Source organism: Pagrus major, chromosome 14 (genome assembly GCF_040436345.1).
Source record: "Pagrus major chromosome 14, Pma_NU_1.0".
Taxonomy (NCBI): Eukaryota; Metazoa; Chordata; class Actinopteri; order Spariformes; family Sparidae; genus Pagrus; species Pagrus major.
In genome coordinates, this window is record NC_133228.1 from 4,641,129 (window position 1) to 4,664,377 (window position 23,249).

General features: G+C 42.1%; 2 protein-coding genes across 2 annotated transcripts in view; one reads left to right on the top strand and one right to left on the bottom strand.

The window, feature by feature from the left end:
• Positions 1–247: 247 nt before the first annotated feature.
• ndufa5 (NADH:ubiquinone oxidoreductase subunit A5) lies at positions 248–4,112 on the top strand. Its single transcript, XM_073480522.1, has 5 exons — positions 248–327; positions 2,107–2,151; positions 2,393–2,509; positions 2,755–2,820; positions 3,907–4,112. Exons 1-5 carry the CDS (start codon positions 307–309, stop codon positions 4,006–4,008), a joined length of 351 nt encoding a protein of 116 aa, XP_073336623.1. The 5' UTR covers positions 248–306; the 3' UTR covers positions 4,009–4,112.
• cog5 (component of oligomeric golgi complex 5) overlaps positions 4,097–23,249 on the bottom strand; it is a 60,145-nt gene continuing 40,992 nt past the window's right edge. Inside the window, exons 11-22 of the mRNA XM_073480521.1 lie at positions 20,176–20,257; positions 15,819–16,023; positions 14,088–14,249; positions 12,582–12,681; positions 11,800–11,910; positions 9,833–9,895; positions 8,665–8,768; positions 7,759–7,996; positions 7,480–7,556; positions 6,166–6,292; positions 6,008–6,087; positions 4,097–4,750 (exon numbers count right to left, since the gene is read on the bottom strand). Coding sequence (XP_073336622.1) covers positions 4,624–4,750; positions 6,008–6,087; positions 6,166–6,292; positions 7,480–7,556; positions 7,759–7,996; positions 8,665–8,768; positions 9,833–9,895; positions 11,800–11,910; positions 12,582–12,681; positions 14,088–14,249; positions 15,819–16,023; positions 20,176–20,257 — 1,476 coding nt within the window. The 3' untranslated portion in view covers positions 4,097–4,623. The remainder of the gene's footprint in view (positions 4,751–6,007; positions 6,088–6,165; positions 6,293–7,479; positions 7,557–7,758; positions 7,997–8,664; positions 8,769–9,832; positions 9,896–11,799; positions 11,911–12,581; positions 12,682–14,087; positions 14,250–15,818; positions 16,024–20,175; positions 20,258–23,249) is intronic.

Sequence of the window (23,249 nt, forward strand, 5' to 3'; positions counted from 1 at the left end):
AGAGGGCGCCATGCTGTGGAAAGATACTGAAAGTGATTTCTATGAAGAAGATGCCTCAAATAGTCGTTACAGAAAACTAAACACTGATTTTTCAATGAATCTGGAAATCACCCACGTCTCCTTCATAACAGCTGTTTATTTTGTATTTATGAGCTGAGTAAGACAATTCAAAACGTTTCATTTCACTGTACACAACACGTGTTCGTATGAAAACAGCGCGCACTGTGGGTGGTGCTGTTTAAAGAACCGCCGACGTCATATTTAGTGGCCGGAAACGACGGACGGGAGACTTGTCCGCAGACAATAATGGCTGGGCTGCTGAAAAAGGTACGAGTAGAGGTCATGGTTTGTTTTAATAATGGAAGAGAACGCGGTGAACGGTGCAGAACTAACTAACTCAGTGTTGTTTGTACTACATTGTATTAATGTGGTTGATTTAAACGGGCACTGTTTTCCGTGTGCTAACACCTGTTTTGCTAACTTGGCTAGGTAGGTTAGCCGTGCCTGGTCAACGAAGTACAGCTACTTACAGGCTGCAGTTAATAATATTTAATATTTATAATATTTTTTTATTTAATTTAACATAATATTTACTTCGTAGTAAATGTATACTACAATGTGGAAGCAGTAACGATAGCTAACCTACTATAGTACCCTTCCACTGTGTTGTGCTACATTGCTTCAAGTGAATTAACTACGATAATTGTTGAAAAAACTGAAAATGTAGAATACTCACAGGTAACACGCTTACTTTACAATGTCTGTCTGATTTCCTGTAATTTGCCACTGACGTTAGAGGTAAAATAGGAAAATCCCGTTTTAAAGCTACCCATAGCATGTCATGTGTTAGCATACACTGGTCACACATTATGTTGACATCCAGATGGTTAGAAGAGATTTGGGGGATTCTGAGAACATCAATTAGTCTTTGTGAAGGACAGCCTGAGTTTAGTAAGGATCTCAGAAGAATCACATGTTTCCCTGTGTGGCCTGAATGTACACTGACACTGAAGAAGGACAAGATGCAGCCAGTCTATTCAACACATGGAGAAGAGAGTTTACACACTGAGCTGTCTCAGAAGTCCTAACGACACTAACTACACTGCAACATCATTCATGAGAGTTATATAATTAGTTATTAATAATATATTAATCTACATTTTGAAGGTTCATATACAAACATCCTCTGTAATCAAATCAAACCAATTTTATTTATATAGCCCACAATCACAATAACATTGCCTCAATGGGCTCTACAATCTGTACAGTGAACGACATCCTCTGTCCTTAGACCCTGGATTCAAGTGAGGAAAAACTTGCCATGTTGAGGAATAAAAACAACCCATTCAACAGGGAAAACAGATGGAAGAAACCACAGGAAGAGCCGCAGAGGAGGGATAATAACAACAATACATTATTATTATTAGTAGTAGTATTATCCCTCTCCCGGGACGGACAGACATGCAATAGATGTCACATGTAGGTAGTTTGTCATTATTGACATTGTAGCATGGTAAAAAGATTACAGTATACAAGTGTAGGGTGTGTAATAGTCCCACTGCAGATAGCTACCACTTGACCTACCATATGTTTGATAAAGTCACCATTCTGTCCAACTATACACGTGTGATTAGTAGTTGACTGTATACAGCAGTGAAAATTCTGAAGTTTGAGCTTGATAACTGGAGCCTGAGCGATATATCAGCTGGCTGACATTATCAGCTGATATTGGCCTTTCACAGATATCAGTATCAACACATGTGTTTTCTGATATGCACTGATTGTGATAGATTATTATAGTACAGAATATTCTGCTTGGAGTAATAAATAATGATTAAATTCCCAGTGGTTTACTGTTTCAGTGCACTGATGTCATTTTATTGTTAAACTGTAAAATATCTTGCCTCTGTTGCATATCCTTGTCACACGTTTGACAACCACATTTTAGAGATCATTGCAAAAAATGTGTGCTGAATGATAAATCAATATCCATTATATCGGTTTCTGCATCAGCCCCCAGAATAGAGTATCCGTCGTGCTCTACTGATAAAGTGCAGAAGGACATGAGGTGAAGTAACAAGTGTCTCTCCGGCTGTTCTCTTCCAGACGACCGGCCTGGTCGGCCTGGCAGTGTCCCAAAATCCACATGAGGTGAGCAGCAGACAGTACAGACACCACACACGGGTCCAGTGTGCACCAGTCACACTGCTGCACTCTTGCGAGAGAGAAACCTCCATCACATGGTGTGAATGCATGCAGTTATTGACAAAAAATCAACCAAAAGTTAATCGCAGCTCATCAACACACTCCAGCCGACACTGATACATCCTCCAGGAATCTGACCCTCCAGGAGAGTTTGTTGCCTTAACTGATTTGCTCTGCTCTTCCTCAGCGTCTGAGGATTCTGTACTCAAAGATTCTGGCATCGCTGCAGACGATGCCACAGGACGCAGCCTACAGGAAGTACACGGAGCAGCTGGTCAACGAGAGGTTCAACCACGTCAAAGTGGTGAGTGAGGGTTGAAAAGTGATCCTCCTGCTTGATAACGTCTCTGTTTGCCTACATGTCAGTCACTTCTGCAGGAATGATGAGTCCCTATTTCCAGCCATGTGATTGACTGTTGGCAGGTTTTGATCCAATCCTCTGAAGTTGATTTGTAGAGTGTAGGTTACCACGGTGATCCAGCTTGATGACAGCTGAACACCTGAGTTTAACCCAAACAGCTGACTAACCGTGTTCTTCTGTCTCCACAGGAGCCTGATGTTGAGAAGCTGGAGAAGAAGATAAACTGTGGGCAGATTGAAGAAGTCATTTTCCAGGTGGGTGACTGATGATGTATTTCACTTCAGTCTCTTCACGTGCCGACACTGACACACATTACAGCTGTTGGGCTGATTAAAGTCCTACTTTTCAGATCAAGGTCATATCAACCGAGTTTGACTTGACAGATGAAGGAGTCCCATTGTCATTAAGATAATTATTTCATGGCTTTACTTGGTGGTGCAGGTGAAGAGCAACAGGAAACAGGAGGAGAGGGAGGGAGCTATGTATCAAGGGGCTGTAGGTTTGAGTTGTTCAAAGGATTTGAACCTGGCTCTGGACTCAGCCTCTGTACACGGGGCGCACTCTGCCAACTGAGCTGGCATTATTTTATGATGAGTTTATCCAGGTTCCTGGAGGATCTTCACACACCTCGGTCTCTGGAGAGCAGACTTTACAGTTCTTGGTTCCCATGTGTCGCCACCAGTTCCCCTGGTTTCACTTTCCTACACCACAGATAGCCATCCATTTCAGTTTGCTACAAACACTTCAGGGAGGATTTGAGGCTGCTTAATGACAGGACTCTGATCATAGTCTGTTAATCAGTGTCAGTATGCAACTGTGTTATTTAGTCAGTGATGGTCTGTTCCCAGCTGTAGTGACTGAAGACATGGCAGCGTCACAGATCTACCAGTGCTGCTGAACTGTGTAGACTTTATGTTGATGACACTCTGCATCCTTGGAACAATCATCTGTATCTCCTCAATTCAATATTTCACATAATTCCAAAACTCCAGCTAAACATTTAGCATGTTTATGCTGTTTATTTCTCCCACTGGGCGTGCTGGAAGATAAAGCCCTGTATCTGTAGTTTGACACTTTAGAGAACTACAGCCAGCAGCTAACCTGGTTATAGATTAAATAATTAATTAAATAAGATGTGTGTTATTGAGCTTTTGCTGTCACCAGACATCACCAGCCTAGCTGTTTCCAGTCTTTATGCTAAGCTAATCACCTCCTGGCTCTCGCTCCACACTTGAAGAACAGAAATCTTTGTGTATTTCCCAACATGATATGAGAACTCAACTGTCTGTTATTCCTGGGATGATGCGAGTGTTACTGAATGCTGTGTGTCCTGTGTGTAGGCCGAGTGTGAGCTGGCTCTGTCCAGGAAGATGTCAGAGTGGAAACCATGGGAGCCGCTGGTAGAGGAGCCTCCTGCCAACCAGTGGAAATGGCCCATCTGAATACACCTATGTATACTGCTCGTCATACCGTGTGTGTGTGTGTTTCAATACCCCTGCTTCTACTCAAGTACTGTACAAATAAAAGTCCTCAAGATATTTCCCCATTTATTGTCAGTCATTATTGAACTGTTGTACACCATCACATGAGTCAGTGTCTGGAGAAGCTCAATCCAAACCACTGGACTGAAAAAACAAACATACCTTCCTTTACATCATTGAGATGAGAAGCTGTGTAATGAGATATTTCTGGGACTACACTTAGTGACACTCAGTTCTATTGTACCGGACAAGTTTCTAATGATATTCAGCTTTGGTCACTCAAGTTAAATTCTGGTAACGTGACAAAACCACGGTTTTGTTCAGTGAAGAGTGCCACATTCGGCGTCATTAGAAGGAAAAAGAACTTAAACATCATGCTTTCTTCCCTTGATTCCTTCAGAATTATAAAAATTAGTTTTAGCTGGACTGCAGCTGCTGTGGTCACACATATTAAAGGAGCATTCTGTAGTGTGCATAGAGCTAAACCTGATCCAACAAACTTCCTCGGGCTTTCACGTATGTCAGACGGAAGCTTCTGACTCTGCTCAGATACTGTTTGTAGCTGCGTCCTCCTCCTCAGGCTCTGACCTCCTGTGGGCCACTGGTGGCTCTCTGTAACAGCTGGAGCATGATGGGATAGATGGGAGCAAACTCCTTCCCCTGCCGAGCCCTCACCGACTGCACATAGGCCTCCAGAGCGCCCCTTAGAGGACAGAGAGGACACACTTCAGTTATACCACATGATTACAGCATATGAACAGCTATAGTAAGTGTTTATAATGTACATGACAGTGACAGCGTGGCTCAGTGCTAACTTGAGAGTAGACAGAGGAAAATGATGGCTCGTGCTGTCTGTGGAAGTATTTTAATGTGGAAGATAGTTATGATATGAAGCTACTTCTAACTTCTTTATAGATCCTATATTATCCTTTTATAAGCAGTGCTCTTACAATCTTGATGTAAAAGGTCATTTATAAATATTGCTGTTAAGGGTGTATTCTGTAAGAAATAGAAGAATTCAAGGGTTGCTGCAAAATCACGGGCAGCAGACTGTCGCCTCTTCAGATACGAAGTGGAGTTATGAGACAGGACGGGCCGGGGTTAGCTGGTTAGCATGTCAAGTTCAGCAGACATCTCTAACACAGTACACACGTCTTTGACACAACTTCAGCTCTGTTGTTTCTTCACACTCTGATCATAATGGCTCATTTTTTAATGCTTTAAGCTAAAATTCTGGCCAGATCTTACAGACTGCCCCTTTAAAAATCAAATCTACTGTCTCTTTAAGACAGAACGACACACTGCTGTTTTTCTACTTCTGGTAGACAGTATGGTTGAAGTACTGTTCTCTTTCACAAAGCTAAAACTAGCAATAAGAGAGAAAACATTTTTTTATTGCATTCACAATACCGGAGCCCTGGTACTGGCTGTACTGGCTCACCGAAATGGAATGCAGCCACCTACAATGTTAAATTCCACCTGTGCATTTCCTGCTTTGACATGTCAAAATGTCTGTTCAGATGGAAACATAATGTGTGGTCACGTGCACTTTCAACAGTATTACCTCACAGCAACTATTGTTCACTGGTCAACTTTCAAAATACAGCTCCATTTACAAAGGTTCCATCAGGTGAAGGCAGCTGAACCCATCCAACAACCACACTTAGAACAATGACTTGTAGTCAGCTGGCAAAAGCATGCCGTATTCAATATGTGCATGACACAGTTCACCACTAGAGGCCGATCATTCACCACAGATCAGATCACAGTGGCTGTTCTCTGAGATGATCCGAGCTGTGTAAGTTCATTCAGTTTTGTTCCCTGTAAGGGCTAAAGGTGTTTGTTGATGGGATGGATTCCCCACATGCACCTTAGGTGTGTGCGTGTGTGTGTGTGTGTTAGCTGTGAGGTACCAGCACTCTGACCTATAAAAGGAGCAAGCCAATGGAACAAAGGTTACCTGAGGAGAGTGAGCCTGTCTCTCTCAGAGGGATGATCATCAAGCCACTGGGAGTAACGGGCGATGGACCACTCTGCTCTCTGTGGGGGACAACGCTCTTTAGCTGCTGTAGTGATATACAGTAGTTTTGGGATTCATCTGTCAGTGTGTGTACACACCTGGTGGGGTGACTTGAGCTCAGACGGGGCTCTGGTGAGGAGGAAGTGCAGCAGGGTGCTGTAGGGGATCAGGTCACCCACAGCTGGACTGCTGGCTATCAGCTCGCTGGTCTGAAACAGCAGCGGCCTGGAACATAGAACACACAGTAATATAATAATACAGTAATATAGTGTATTCTGGACACAGTCAGGCTGACATGACCATGTAGAAATGATATCACTTCCACAACATCAGTGTTTGATTGGTTTCCTTCCCTCCAGGCAGACAGAAGCATTCATGTATCATCCTGTAACACAGGAGTGAACAACCAAATGGAAGCTGTACTTCCTTTATGATTCTCCAGAAACAATACTTTGGAAACACTTCCTATGAAGCCCATGTCTAGAATGCATTTAAGTATTGTATTATATTGTGTCTAAAGCACTGTATAATCACAGTTACTTTGCTTTATAACAATAAAAGCTATAAACTGAAACAATATTAGTTGGTTGAACTGCTTTCTACTGAACAACAGTCCTTATTCAAACTGTTGATTTGGATGATCACAGGATCCGAGACACTGCTGGTGGAAAGATACACAGCTGTGGAGCATTTCAAACGTCACTGTCTGAGGAACAGAACTTCCATTTAGCTCCATTGTACTGCGACAGAGACAAATATCTAATGTGGACCAACTGCCAATATAGGGGTGAGCTGTGTTCACATCACTGCAGACAAACAGACTTTGTGTTGGTTTGCTGAACTTTGACACCAGGTTGAAGGCTACTGCACTGCCATTCAACATGAAAGATAACTGAATGAAGTCTGTACCTGATTACAACAATACAACAATAAATCATTATGATAATAATAAATATCAGCCTTCAGATTCAGTGTTCTAACCACTGTTAGCAACATTCACACTGCAGCTGGGCGTCGGAACAGATCACAACATAATTAGATTCAGTATTAAACTTACAATCACCACACACTTCAAATCATTGAAAATTGCTGTTTGCCAAAAATAATAATACACATTCATCGAGCAGTTTTTAAGATGCTTACATGATGAATGAGGTAAGAGAGGAAGTTAACTCCAGGAGACGGTCAGAAGACAACGGTGAACAAAGCAGCGCCAAACTCCTGTCTTTATAATGTGAATGTGCTTTCATTTGAGTGAAGTGACCCTTTAATCCCACCAGACCATGTTTCTACTAAAACACACTGACAACAACCACTCCTCCTCCTCCTCTTTATAACAGAATCAAAGAGTACAAATGAGTGTGATGAGCATTGATCTTCATCATACATATGATGAATACGAGAGTACACACCTGAAGGAGCGCAGCATTCTGTAAGGTTTCCCCAAATCTGACACTCTCCTGCACAGAGGACCTACTGCCATCTCCATCTGTCTCACAGACACAGACACACACACACACACACACACACACACACACACACACACACACAAACAAACACATATTACATTACATTACATTACAAACAGATAAATACTTTTCAGTCTGCTCAATGACCTCTGCATCTGCCTCATCATGGACACCAGAGAGGGCTTACAACCAGCCTGGATCAGTCTCATCTGTCCAGCTCACCTGTGCAAAGTCAGCAGCCAGCCTCATCTTGCCGCCCTCCCCTAGCGGACGCAGCAGGCTGGTGTGGCGGACGAACAGCTCGATGGCCCTCTGAGCAATGGACTCTGTGCTCTCGTAGATGAAGTCCACACACTGGAAGTGTCTGAAGTAGTCAGCCATCACTCTGGAGATGAAGCCCTGCAGCTCCTTCATGTAGAGGGAGCACGGAACGTCTGGCTTATCAGGGCTGGACAGAGGCCTGACACACACACACACACACACACAAAGTAATGTGATTTCCCCAAGTGATGCCATTTACAAAAGAAGCTATGGTTGTTGACTCGGGATAGAACGATTATCAAGCCGATACTCAGCATTCTTCAGATTATTGGTATCAGGGATTTGTCTCCCAGATCACAGATAAAATAAACCAATTTAAAATGTGCTACTTTGGATCTGATGGAGCTTCCTCTCATACAATGTCCAGCCCACAATATTGTGATGTAATTGGATCAATGGAGAGACAAAAGCAAGACAAGCCCCCAAAATGGAATGTTTTTGCATGTGGTGGCCACAGACAGTTGCTCTCTCCTTATCCTTCCTGACTGATTTTTAGTTCTGCTAGTGTCTTTGTCACTACTGGTAGCATGAGGCGATACATTTCATGCAAGTCAGATCAGCCTGTGATTCCAATTTGTTACTGAGATTTTTGGTGTGATTTTGGGTTGATGACTTTAGTTTCCACTGACCATTGTTATGTAATTTGTTCTCAACAAATTATACAATGTAGATCAGTAAAGATTTTCAACTTGAAGAATTTTTTCATCAAGATCTGATGTGTGATTGAAGTGTTTAATTTTTTGAGCAGTGCAAAGGAAAAGTCCCAGGAAAAGTTCCTGCGATGGAAACAGGCTGAATGTAGCGTACCCTGAGAAGTCTTCTTGGTGTAGTGTGATGATGATGGCCTCTATGGAGTCGCTCACTGACTGCAGGAGAGGCTGCACTGCACTGCTCATCAGGTCCTGCACCCCCTGAATGAGACAAGAGGGGAACAAACAGTGAGGGGCTGCTCTGACTCCAGCAAACACAAAGAGCACATCACACGAACCTCACTGCTCATTACCTGTGTCTGAGGGACACCCTGTCGCCACACAGTAGCAACTTGTGAAGTCACGTTGTCAAGTACATATATATGAGGTTGGATGACTGATATACATTTAGAGATATAGGCATATTGTCAGCTGTGGGGATGGAGGACATTCGTGCCGCCAAGTCGTTTTGGCAGTCTGTACCACATGAGCCACAATACAAATGTCATTAATTATACAGTAGATATTTTTCACTGTTTTATATTTTCATAAAAATAATGTACGTCTATTTTTCTCCTCATACAAATCATGCAAGAAGACATATCCAGCTGCCTGGATCAGGAATATAGTGTCAACTTTGACAAGGGGTGAAAACTCTTTGTTGTCATGCAGCAGATCACATATTCATCCAATAGTTGTTTAATGGCTATTCTAGGTTTTTCAAAAGATAGCTCTTTTTTTCCCTTCAGAAAAACGCATATGTAGCTGTGAGACTGAAGTGTAATGGTACTACATGAGAGGCAAAAACAGACCTAAATACCCACAATAACTGAGTTCTTGTCAGCTAATCTTGACTAAAACTAACAATGATCAAATGACTAAATTGAGAGTAAAATCAACATTCATTTTTTATTGAAAAAAAACAAACTAAACTAAATCAAACCCGGAGACTAAACACTGAGAAAGAACAAATGCTACAGAAATATAAAAACGAGGTCTTGCACACTTATTATTAGGTTCCACAAAGAAAGAAACCAACCGTGCATGTCCCAGTTTTCTAATTCACAGTTATGAAGAAAGGATGTGAGCCTCAGGCCTTTTGTACATTGGCAGAACGCTCCATTATAATAACATACTCAGAGGACGTTGTCCCCACAGTGTCAGCACAGGAGCGTGTGGATTTCTACCAAAGCATGTGTACTTAGGAAGATTTGCTTCAAACAAAAACCAAACAAACGGAGAAATCAATACAAATACAATGAAATAAAAACAGTTTCCTGTGATACCTCCAAAGAAGAAGAGAGGGCGTCTGCAGCAGCTGCTGGACACGACCCCAATCCTGAGACGATCTGCAGATACAACAGACAGGAAGTCAAAGGGGACATCGGTGCTAGAGATAATTCTAGCTGTGTCCCTCAGCATAGGTCGGACACACACTGTATGTGTTGTTGTATATTGTGGGAGCATGGAAGCATGTATAATGAAACAATAATAAGTGTACTAAGTATGGATCACTGCAGGCAGATAGGTCAGGATTCCTTTTCTATAGCTAATTGATGCTAATTAGTACAAAAGCATCCTGCATGATATGTATTTGTCTTTGTCCCTCCGCCCCCCTCCTCCTGCCTCTGTTTTCACACAGTAACATTGTGAAGGCTGGAGGTTGAATATTTCATGCAGGAGTACTCTGTTTTTTTTGTTTTGCTTTTGCTATTAATCAGCTGGGCTGCTGTGGCAGGAACACCACACATCTTTAATTGAGGAGGCTGAACACACAGCACCCTGACTGCTTGTCCTTTGATCCCCCTTTAATTTCCTTTGCTTCCTTTCACGTGTGTGTTTGTGTGTCCATGTGATATCTCTTAGGTAATAGTCCGATCACATGCACAGTTTAGAGCACTCTGTGTGCTACTGTGTGTCACGCCTGTGGACAATTGTGAGGAAAAAAATTGTAGTTAACTAATCACCAATGACTACACACACTACACACAGAAACTATAGTACTATAGTATAGTACAAGTACTGTACTATACTATGATGTACTATAGTATAATACAAGTACCATACTATAGTTCTAGAGTATACTTGTACTGTAGAACATACAGGAAAGCTATCATTGACGGAAGAGTAAACTAAACCAAAGTGATTTAAAACTAAGGGGAAAAAAAACGACTTTGCAAGTTTGCAAATTGCAACCAGCTGAACACCCCTTGTCTCACTCTCCACTATGGTGGCTGTTGTGAAATGTGAGAGGCCCTTTGTAGAGTCAGCGTTTGGGTTGTCCTTTCTGGGCTACAGCAGAAGTCAAGCACCAATATAGCATAGCACCAACTGACAACATCTTGCCCAAGGACACTTTGACATGTCGAATGCGGGGGCTGGGGATCGAACCAACAACCTTTTAATAAGTGGATGACCACTCTACTTCCTGAGCCGACCGCAGCTGCCCTGACGTTGCATCGTTTGGTATGCACATTAACCACTTGGCCACCAGCGCGCCTCTAGCAGTGACACTGCTCGCTCTCTCACACCAGGTGAGCAGTAACAATCCCGTCATGACTGAGTGCAGCCATCACCTAACATTTATGTAACAGACACCTATTCCTGAACAACAAAAAGCCATTGAACATGTAGATGAAGCCAGAAATGTTGTCAACACATCAGTGTATGTTGTAAATGAGAACAGAAGCTGTATGAAGCCTTGAGTGGCTCCAGAGGGAGCTGTGTGATGTCTGATCAATGTCTTCAAACTCATCTCTGACTGAACTGTTGGCAGCAGCGCTGCATTGTGGGTAATGTAGGTTCCAGGTTAACAAACAAGAAGAATTTGGGGTAAAAAAAAGATGGTGTCTCTGGTTCTGCAGCATCAAATTGAACTTTTTGAAACAGTTCACAATGAGTGAACTAAGTACTGAAATGGAGGTGAATTGAAGTTGGAGGATAGCTGTTAGACTTGAGTGTTTACTGGAAGACAAAGCCATGGTCTGTCTGGAGGCTACTGGATCTTGTATATTTAGCCTGGACTCAGGGTCAGGACTGTAAGAAGTGTCTGTAAAGAACTTAATTTAGCAGAAAAGAAAGCTTGACATTAAAACCACTACAGAAATATACAATAACAATGGGGATTCCTCATGATAAAACATGACCACATTATCTTGACTGTTGTATGAGAGCTGAAGTTATGTAGTTAGTGTGTTTGTGACTTAAACTCTAAGTGTGCAGGTGCATTGGTTCGGCAGAAGGAGCCTCCTACCTTGGCGACGGCCTGCTGTAGGCGGTAGAGGGAGTTGACCACAGCAACGTTTCTCCTCTGGCCCTCCGTTAATGGACCAATCACCTGACTGGCATCACCCTGAGTACTCAGCTGCAAACAGAGGGAGGAGTGACTGACTGATTGAAAAGTAAAGCTGGACAGACCACAGGGGGGCAGCGGATGGCACACAGACAGTCTACACACAGCAGAGCCAACTGTAGATAAATCCAGAGTATCCAAAACCAAAACAGAGATCATCCTTTTTCATTCACAATTTTAGAATTGCACACACACACATGCACACATGCACGTGCACAGAGTACACACAGAGTACACACAGAGTACACATGCACGCACACAGAGTACACACAGAGTACACACAGGGTACACACAGTGTACACACAGAGTACACACAGGGTACACACAGTGTACACACAGAGTACACACAGAGTACACACAGAGTACACACAGAGTACACACAGGGTACACACAGAGTACACATGCACGCACACAGAGTACACATGCATGTACACAGAGTACACAGAGTACACATGCACGCACACTGAGTACACACAGAGTACACATAGGGTACACACAGAGTACACACAGGGTACACATGCACGCACACAGAGTACACACAGAGTAAACACAGGGTACACACAGGGTACACACAGAGTACACACACAGTACACACAGGGTACACACAGGGTACACACAGAGTACACACAGGGTACACACAGAGTACACACAGAGTACACACAGAGTACACACAGGGTACACACCAGCTGTTCAGACTTGACACAGAAGAGTTGGACGGTCTTGGCAGCATTCTTTGCCACAGCCAGAGAGAGGTTTGGATCTACAGATGCTACATTCAGCTCGCTGCAAACAAACAAACAAACAAATATATTCATTAGACAGATTTCAAACCCCATTTAAATAATGCAACCTGGCTAATTATCAAGCTAAACTGAAGCTTGGTTTCATCATATTTTTATCAGTAATAATTCAATTCAGATGTTCTCTGAATTTGATTGCCATGTATGTGTGTATCTGTGGGATAGGGAGACTGATCATTTATGTTTTGGTAGAATAAATGAGAAAGATCAAAATGTGTCCACTAAGAGCATATTAGGAGTCTATGCTGAGTTCACCTGTCTCACACTCTGCTGAGGAAACATGCTGAAGAAATCGGTTATCAGAGACAAACATTTACTCAAAATTCCTATCGTTGCAAGCAAGAAGGCAATAAAAAGGTGCTCGCTCCTTAAAGAGCCTCCCACTCTGAAACAGTGGACAGATATTGTAAACAACATATACAGTATGGAACGTGTGACATTTCATTTAAGATTGCAGAAAGAAAAGGGAGAGAGTTGGTCTAAATGGGTTACATTCCTGGCTCACAAGGAGTATGACAACTGAAAACTATGGTTGATGTAACTGTGAAACAAATGAATGTAAATGAAAATATACCATTGTATGACCAGAAACTCCTGTGTATATCTTCCAATGTAATCATGTCACCTCATCTTCACTGTTATAATACTAATATCTATATCTTTATTAATCAGTCAGTTGTAATTAGTGAAGAAAACAACACTGTCTTTAAATAGACTGAAGTGCCTCTCTGCCACACTGTGTCTGGTGTCACTGTGCCATTATGTGGGTTGAAAAGTACTTCTATGCTGATTATTATGTGCTTATCATTAGCATTTTAACTAAGAATATAAAAGTATATCAGTGAAGAGGAACAAATGCTGAAGCAGCATCGGTCAGTTCTTCATATGTACTGTGTATCAGCAATGACTTTTTAATTGGCCCTACAGCATGAAAAACCCTGACTTACTTTATACTTATATGAGAGTTACTTATTAAATGTTCTGAACAGGCACATGAAGCTGGAGACCCACAGCATGAAATGTCTGACGATGTGATTTGCGTTTCATTGCAAGTAATAGGCCAGTGCAAAAAAAAGGAAGAGCTGAAAGTTTTAAATATTTATGTTTTCCAAAATTAAACCCTCAGTATGCTTCAGACTAAGTGCTTGTCGGACTGTTTTAACCGATTCATTCATGTTACTTTATGCCTGCCTGACGTTATTTTTTTACACCTCAGTACTTGCTAAGACTGACAGTCCTTTTCTAACCACTTGCACAAGTGAAATGCCTCGTAGGAGAATCCAACATGTGGACACACTGTGAGACAAGTGACAAAAAATGGCAGAGGCAGCACTGAACGATTTTGTCACTTCTAGTGGGTCTTGGCTGTAAGGCATGTAGTGCACTTGCCTGCTGATGGTCTTGATGATGCTGTCCAGCTCATCGCTGGAGGGCGGGTTGCGGCCGCCCATAGGGAACACAAGGTTGATAGGATCAAACAGGCGAGAGAGGGACTTGGAGAGGTAGGCTGCCTCATACGGCTGCAGAGAGTCCTTCAGAGCCTTCTCTGGGCTACAGAAAAACACAGTTTATATGTTCAGAAGATATTTACAGTATTAGTAACATACATACGGTGGCGATATTACTGTTCCTTTCTCTCGGCCACAACAGGAAATCAGATCAGAAAATAGCATCACTTTACTCAAATCCATGATGCCCATGATCTATTTAGCGTTTCATCTTGACATATAATATCTTGTAATTGGCTAAAACATTGTGCTGACATTTTAATGGATCATTTAGAACGCAAACATAAATGGAAGCAAAAGGCCACTGTGTCTCATCCTACTACAATTCAGGGCTACTTCACTGTGTGTGTGTGTGTGTGTGTGTGTGTGTGTGTGTGTGTGTGTGTGTGTGTGCGTGCGCTCTATTCATCATCATTATCTCATGACTGTATATCACTGTGGTAGGGACAAGAGGGGGAGAATGTTCAAACAGTCCAGTGTATATATACACATGTGTCCAGTGTTCCTGGTGAGGCTGATGTCTTTCTGACATGCTGCATTAAAACATGTGACTGTTGTTTTTCTCTCTGCCAGCAGCTCGATTGTCTGGTGTGTAACATCTAACATATGTCTGCTCACCAGCATCTGTGCACATGCTCCTGAGTGCTCATCGAGAGAGGACTTGTTTCTTGTATCTGTCATGTCTTCACTCCCTCTCCATCCACCTGTTACATCATTCCTTTGTTCCTCGGTCCCTCCTCCCTCCTGCACTTCTTCATCTCACTGTCCTCCCTCCTACCTTCTTTTTTTCATATACCGTCTCTGCTACAACCCTGATTCCAAAAAAGTTGGAATGCTTTATAAAACACTGAATATGATGATTTGCTCATCCTGTAGCGGCTGTAGCTCAGGAGTTAGAGTGGCTCGTCCAGTAATCGGAAAGTCGCTGGTTCGATTGCCCGGCTCCCACGGCTGCATGTGGAAGTGTTCTTGAGCAAGATACTGAACCCCAAACTGCTCCTAACGAGCAGGTCGGCACCTTGCATGGCAGCTTCTGCCATCAATGTATGAATGTTACAAGTGCTGTCGAGCGCTTTGAGTGGCAAAGAGGGAGAGCAATAGAAACAGTGATTGAATAGAAAGGCATTCCCTTTTATGGAATAATACTACAGAAGCACCAATCCCATTTGTTCGACCCTTATACAGATTCTAGTACCTCGGCTTTATAGGATTTGTTCACAGGCGGTTGTTTTTCTGAAACTGATTGTTCTCTGTGTAATGTAACACCACATCACTTCATAATGATACAGTCAGTGGAGATGTTCTTACCAATATTCTGCTTAGGCTTGTGCTAATTTAATAACATTGTTCTATACGCGATATTAATTAGGAACACTTTAATCAACATGACTGGATCACAGGTGACCAAAACTCTGCTTGTGAGTTGAGCAAACCTTTACAACAATAGCAGTGTTTGTTCACTTCTAAGTGAACATGTAACTGAAGTGTTCATCTCAACAAACAAAACACAAATATGCTCCAAAATAAACTTGTCCACCCTGGTTCTGGTTCTGTAGGTGTGATTACAGCCTATGTGGACTCTGATTGTGTTGCTGTCTTTGTGTCTGCTCACTTGTAGTCCTGTTTGCCGTGTGTGAAGAGGTCCTGACTGTCCGACTCTGCAGCTGAGATGTCCAGAGATGCGTCCATCCCTCCGCTGCTTGTTAGCGCCCCCTGCAGACTGCTGCTGTACTGCTGCAGGCGCCGCCACAGCTCGTTGTACAGTCGCAACAGCTTAGGGTACTCTCCTTCAAACGCCTGCTTCAGGAAGGACGAGGCTAGAGAGAGAGAAAGAGAAGAGAGCAGGCAGTGAGGAAAGAGTTTATTATGTATGATAATTCAGAGGGAAGCAACAAACATTTGAAACCTCTGACTAGAGCTTATTATACGACCTGCTATGTCTAAAGTTTAAAAACTACACCTACCCCTTTGAGCTCTATCATTATGTTAATGACGCATTGCATCTTGTGTGTGGGATACATACAACAACAGAAATGTAAAAATGACAAGTTGTAGTTTGGGAGTGGTTAGGAACAATTTATTTTAAAAACACTGACAAGCAAAAACAAGTTGCAGTTTCTCCTGTGTGTGAGTCACCAAACTGCTCAGCATGCAGCGCTGTCAGACTTAGTAATGACATTGGACACACGTCTGAGCTCCAGATGTCAGTTGTGATACTAACATTATCAACATTTTGAAATGAACTCACACACTTGTGCCGTTTTTCCATTATATCTGCCGGCCTGGCTCTACTCGGTTTGACTCAGCACGGCCGGGGTGTTTGCATTTCCACCACAACTGGGCTACCTGCTTGAAGGTGTGTATTAAACCAATGACACTAAATCACCGCTAACAAAGTGGCTCGGCTAATTCACTTACAAACATTTCCATTTCCAATTTTCCAATTTTCATTTCCTGTAACTTCTTCATAATAAAAGTCTGCATTATTTAGTCATTTAAATATTTTATTATGAAGCAGCATTACAGGAAATGTTGTGTTTTCACCAGCAGTAACTAAACACGACTCCTGAAACAGCTGAAAGTGAACACGATGAGCCAGTTAAACACAGCGGATGTCTGAAAGTACAAACAGGAAAAGAGAAACTAAAGAGATTCAGTTAGAAGCTACAAAAGAACTAAGAACACACTGACTTTTAAAAATCTTTCTCTCTCATCTTTCTTTCCCTGCACAGACGTGAGCCGAGTATCGATTTTAGGGGGAGACAGGTGATTGTTGTGGGTTGGCTGCAGTTGGATCTGTTTAGTTGTCAGACTGTGAACGCCATCAGAACATCACACCCCCGTTTTGCTTTTTATTTTGGTGTCCATGTTAACAGGTTATATCAGACACACTGGCTGCGTGACTAGCGCTTCTGATGCACGTGTCAAGCGAGGTTAAAGCGGTGCTTCCTCTAGAGATTCGGAGTCTTGCCTATCTTTACCGCAACATGTGTGTGGTTCTCTGCAAAAAATAGACCTGAAAACGACCTGCAGACACATCATAGCAGCGTTTCACTACAGTTTTATTGTCTGTATCTGCAGAATATGTCACAGACATGAAGAGAATACACACAACAGGTGAGGGGCAGTTTTTTTCCTCTCTCCCTCCCTCCCTCTCTTTCTCCCTCTCACTTTCTCTTTCTTTCAGCGGGGTAAAGGCTCTGCTCACATCATCATATCTATCAACAATGATCAGTCCACCTCCATGTAAGTGGATAGGGCAGGCAGGAGCCGCACTGCTGCAGCAGCAACACTGCTGTGTGGACACAAACAAGCAAAGCAGCAGCAGCTCAGCAACGCAGCCAGTGTGAATGGCGCTGGTGTCAGTTTGGGCTGCAGACATGAGGGTGTATGGAGTTAGAAAGAAGTGAGCTTACCACGCCTCTGTAGCCCACTCCACATCTCACCTGCAGCTTAGCAGCTCGTGCCTACAGTATATTAGCCATTAGCCATAACACACCTGAATCTCTGAAATGACGGCGGCCGTGTTGTATTGTGGGTAAAGCAGAAACCATGTTTTGACGAGGAAGAAGAATGCATCAAATGACAAGGATGATATTTCTGAATCTGCTGCATTGATTTGCAAAGCTTGGTTCAAACTGCCAATCATTAGTGTGACAGTGTGGTACATATTGGTATACACTGGTACACACTGGAGACTTAAATCTTTTAAAAATGGCTCACAAATCCCTTCATCCTTTTAAAGGCTGAGTCATCTCCTAAAAGCTTTTTTTTGCAAACACTGCTAACAGGGGGAAACAGTGCATTTGTTTGGGACAATTTCAGCAGTGGATTAGTCCACATTCAGTGAGTATTTGGGGCAGTAGGACGGTGTATGTGGGAGTGTGTGAGCTGTTGATGTGTTTCTGTTTTTTTAATAGTTTTTGGACAACAATAGAGCTCTACTGGAGATCGATCAGGCTTTGATACACTTCAGTAGATACATTCAGTATTGGTTTGACTTTACACATGAGATTTGATGACTATAAGAGAAATATAGAATACTATCATTTGATCAACCACGACAAAGAATGAAAAGAAAAGAGAAACTGAGGACCGTCAGTAATATCACTTATATATAAACCTATACATGCATGCCGTTATATTACTCGTATATAAAAACCCTTCCTTATTTATTTTTGTTTCAGAATATCTTCACCACACAGCTTGCATACACACGAACACAAACACACATACACACACACACCTCATGACAGACACTGCAGGGTTTTCAGTAAAGTGTGAGTGTGAAGCCAAGTATGTTATCAAGCAGCCAAATCCGCCTCTCCTGTTCTCACTTTGTTATTCCCTGTAATCAGATAACTCTCTACTGAAACACCTCCATATGGTGTGTGTGTGTGTGTGTGTGTGTGTGTGTGTGTGTGTGTGTGTGTGTGTGTGTGTGTGTGAGATAGAATGACTCTTTAAAAGTATCGGTCATTCACCCACTGCTGATTTATTTTTTTTCTTAGTCTTTTTTGATGTTTTAATTTAAAATAAGAGACTCTGGTGAGATGAGGAACAACACAGAGATAATTGAAACAGCAGTCACCATTTACAACTGGTTCTAAAGTGTTCAATTTCTGAGAAGCACTTAGCTTGAAAATGATCAATTTCTGTAATCAGTTGCAATCAGTGACGTAACTTTGGGATGCACATACTTTAGGAACGGCAGAAAAGAATATGATCTTGCAATGTGTAGATGCAAAATCAAAAATATGTCTCAATGACTATTGGCACTGTATGTTATTAGATTACAGGAAAGTGTTGTATGTCCCTCCAAGCCAGGACAAGAGCATCTATACGCTAACATTAGATCCACACAGGCAGCCTTAGCAGATATTTTCATTTCTTGAGTTGGAGGACACAAAAATAGTCTCTGATTTCATCTATTTTAGATCATATTAGTCAGACTTGGTAAGTTAACTCCAGTAATTTACAGTGAATATTAGCAAAATGTTTTTAGTTCTTGTTCTCATGATATTCAAAAAGACTAAAGCCTCTTCTTTCCTCACAGTGAAGATTCAAACAGATATTTGAATACAGTATATAGATTATCATTATCATAAGCAGAGTTCATGGGGAACAGGTTACATCAGGCTACAGGTGAGCTGTGTCATCTTAACTCTAAGTGGACGGAAATGTGATTGACAGGTACCACAGCTGACTGCCTGCTTAGTTTATCTTCAGTTAAATGACCTGAATGAGGCTTTGTAAAGGTACTTTTTACAAACAGGTGTCACAAATGTGCAGCTTTTATCAGTTTAATGACAAATGATGTACAAGTTAGTATTCAGATACTTTGTTCTGTCTTGTTTTTTTGAAGAGGAAGTAAAAACCCCACCCCCCCAACCGCACAGAGCTTTGAATATTCATGTTATTCTCAGCCCCATAAATGGTATTTGTGACAACATGTCAGCCCATCACAGGAGGTGTTATCAGAAGGGTTGAGGACGCCTGCTTTACATTTTGTTCCACAGAAGATAAACAATAAAACTGCATTAACACTTCAAGCCTGCAGTGTGGATGTCAGCAGACATACTGTTTTTAGACTAAATACTACGTCCAGACAGCCGCTGCTCTCTACTCTACTCTACTGAATGACTTTTTAAAAACTACAGTTGCAGTGAAAAAAATCCATAAAAACTGTAGTTGCCAGTAGTGACTTCATACAAAGCAAGGCTGTGCCACGAGCCAACACTGATTCAAAGCTCTGATAGATTTATGAACAACAGGCTGTTTATGACTTGCAGCCCCATCGACTCCCTGCTGTTAACTGTGATCTTGTTACAGCCCGATGATTACGGCTCACTGAATGAAACCTCCCACTAGTTGTTTTTGCTGCTGGTAGTGTAGCAGCTATCGGCAAGAAAACTTTAAGATTCACACTCTTTGGGTAGAAATGGAAGAAAAGGATGTTCAGTTCATACCTTCAGTTGCTCTGTGAAACTCCTCACTAAGTGTGGTGGTTACATCGTTCCAGAAGGTATAGAGGATATCAGGCTGACCATCCTGTCATCAAGTACACAGGAAAAAAAACACACTGATGATCAGAGCTACAGATCTACTCGGAGGCCTTGTGCCTGACATGAGAGACACCTTTGGTCTCAGGGTGGTAGCTGCACCCCAAAGCAACATAGAAAATATGATTTATTATTTCATATTTACTGAAGTGAATACCTTACAAAACAGCTGAAATGTCTGTGCATAGATGAAAAAGAAAAACAGTCCAGACAAATAATCCTGAAAAGTAATTGCAATCAGAATATTTAGTGAAAACATTGCAACATTATCTATCAAAGAGTACTATCCATACTGATATCACTGAGATCTTCATCTGCACCGTCTTAATGAACATTAGAAGGACCAACCTCAAAGCCTGTGAAAAAGTGTGGTGTGAAAGGAGAAGAAAAAGAGCAGTAAGTGTTGTCACATGGGTCACAGTTGAACACAGAGCCTGACAGGAAAGTGCTTTAATTATCTAATGGGATGGGACATTTGCGTCTGTATATTCTCCCTTGATCCACCATTACAGAAGCCTGTTGCAGCTCTGCTGTCCAGCCGTCTCACCTCTCCTCCCCACATCCATTACATCCTCTGCTTTCTGCACCTTCACTCTTACTTCTGGCTATCACTTCTTCTTTCTTAATGGACCAATAGGACGTGAGGAGAATAGAAAAGAACAGCAAGAAGAGGTACTACATTTAGGTGTGTTTTCCTGGCTCGGTCTGGGATCCTAATGCCCAATCCCAATACACTCCTTGACCCTACCCTTACCCCTAACCCTCTATTTGGTGCGTTCAGGTCTAGGTGTAGTGTGTCCTGACTCTTGTTGGGATAGAGGTGTAAGGTGCAGTGTTGGGGCTGCATGGTCCTCCAAATGGAGGTTTTTAGAGACACACTTCAAACTGAGGGTTATGAGAACTCTGTCATTTCATTGTGTTATGGTCCTTTTCTTTATAACAAGCAGAAAACAATCACTACTAGTCTGATGATGACTTGGTAGCTAACTTGCTAGCTAGCTAACGTCACATTGTTATTGCTGATTTGTGCATGACAGTCCCGCTTTTGACATATTTCACTGTTCAGCGTTCACCCCCTTTGATAACTGAGGTCCAGCAGTGAAGTTGCTGCACTTGGTACAGCTTCTCTATTATCAGAGCAGACGGGTAGGATAGGAGCATGGGCTGCTAATGTTAGCCTGTAGCCGCTGACTATCTATTGATAGTGTGAAGTTGTGAACGACATGCAACGTCCATTTTTTCCTATCTCCATGCGATAAATGACAAATGGCATTGTGACAATAGCAGGGTTGCCATAGTAACGCAAGAGAAATCACCACAGCTGAAGACGGCAGACTGGAAATGTCCGGTCTGTTTACAAAAATGCCATCGACGACTTCTGATGACCTATGAGGATCTTGAGGGGTTGTCCCATTTCATAGGGGGTGATTTCAACCACGAGCCCTTGAGACTGTTCTGAGGGACGAGGGGGGCAATCAGAAACCAGGGGTAGGGGTAAAACTTGGAAATGATGTTGAACCTTTGTTCCAATGAAAAGGAAATCAGATCGCTATAGCATATCATGATGTTTTAGACAACAGTATGCTTCCAACTTCGTGTCAACAGTTTGTGTTTGGCTCTTTCTTGTTTCAACATGACAGGTCCTCATGCGAATGAAAATACCGTAATGATGACAGACCCAGACCTCAAGCAGCGTTTACAGTTGGAGGGGCTTAATAGATCTGAGCCCGACCAAACCAACATCCAAAAACCAGAATTAACATCTGAATCATTTGTAAAAATGAGAACCAGGGGCTGGCAGCAGGGATAGGAGTAATACGCCGAATCTCTTTGAGCGTGATCATAGCCTGGCAGCAGCACTCAGTACAAGTAGGAGAAATTTCACCTGCTGAGAGCTGAAAGAAGGAAGTCACAATAATCAAACCTGGAGGAAATAAAAGTATGAATGATCTTTCACTGGCTTTCGAAACAGAAGAGAGGGTTTTTTCCACTCCCTGTAGAATCAGTGGGTGGTGAGTTAATTGCTATCACATGAAGAAACCATGATTGAGTGGAGGACAAAACAAGTGATGCCAGGATTTAGGCGAACAAGTACATGAGAGCGAGCTAACCTGTGTAACTATGCATAAACAAGCCCAGGGGATAGGTGCAACAGCTATTTCTGCAATATTACACAATATTACCTTCGTCAAGATTAGTTGCAGCTCATTTGTCAGATGACAAGTGTCTGAATGTTTCTCTTTCTCTCCTTGTAATGATTTATTTGGATGCAGCTACTCTACATTAAGATGTTATTGCTGACAATGTGTGTGTTCAGTCATGTTTCTGTAGACACATGGCACTGAAGAGTGATAGTGCAGCTGTGCTGCTGAGAAGCCTTGCATTTAGACATGTCATTAGGTCTCCAACTCACACCTCTATCTCTGGGTAATTGGTGAGAGCTTTGTTTCCATAGCAACAGTCTCCTGCTCTGATTTGTACATCTATGTTTCAGTGGAGGTAAGACAGTGAGACACTGATGATGGTCATGATAATGTGTTAACTATTGATACTACTCCTATTTAAATGACCAGGAGCTGGTAGCCTGCTGCCTTTCGGCTTTCCTCTAAATAGAACTGTCTTCCTAAGAATGCACCAAAAATATATAGCATTTAAAAAAACTGTGAAACAAATTTTATAATCTTTACAAATTTCACCACAAACCGCTCTACATGGCTATCAGATGAGAGATTCCTTAAAATCAGTAAATACTCAAAAATTTTCTGTCTTTTACAGTTTTCTTCAATTGCTAACAAGCATCAAGCCAATTTTTTCAAACAGTTCATCTCCCAACTCACTCAGACTACCAAAACACAATACATGTCTCAAAAAGGCTCCTTTGACCATACCACTGGCAACAATCCTCACTCAGAAAGCATACACTGTCACTCACAAAAATCCGCCCTAACAGTCACAACAGCAAGCGTTACTTCAATGATGAA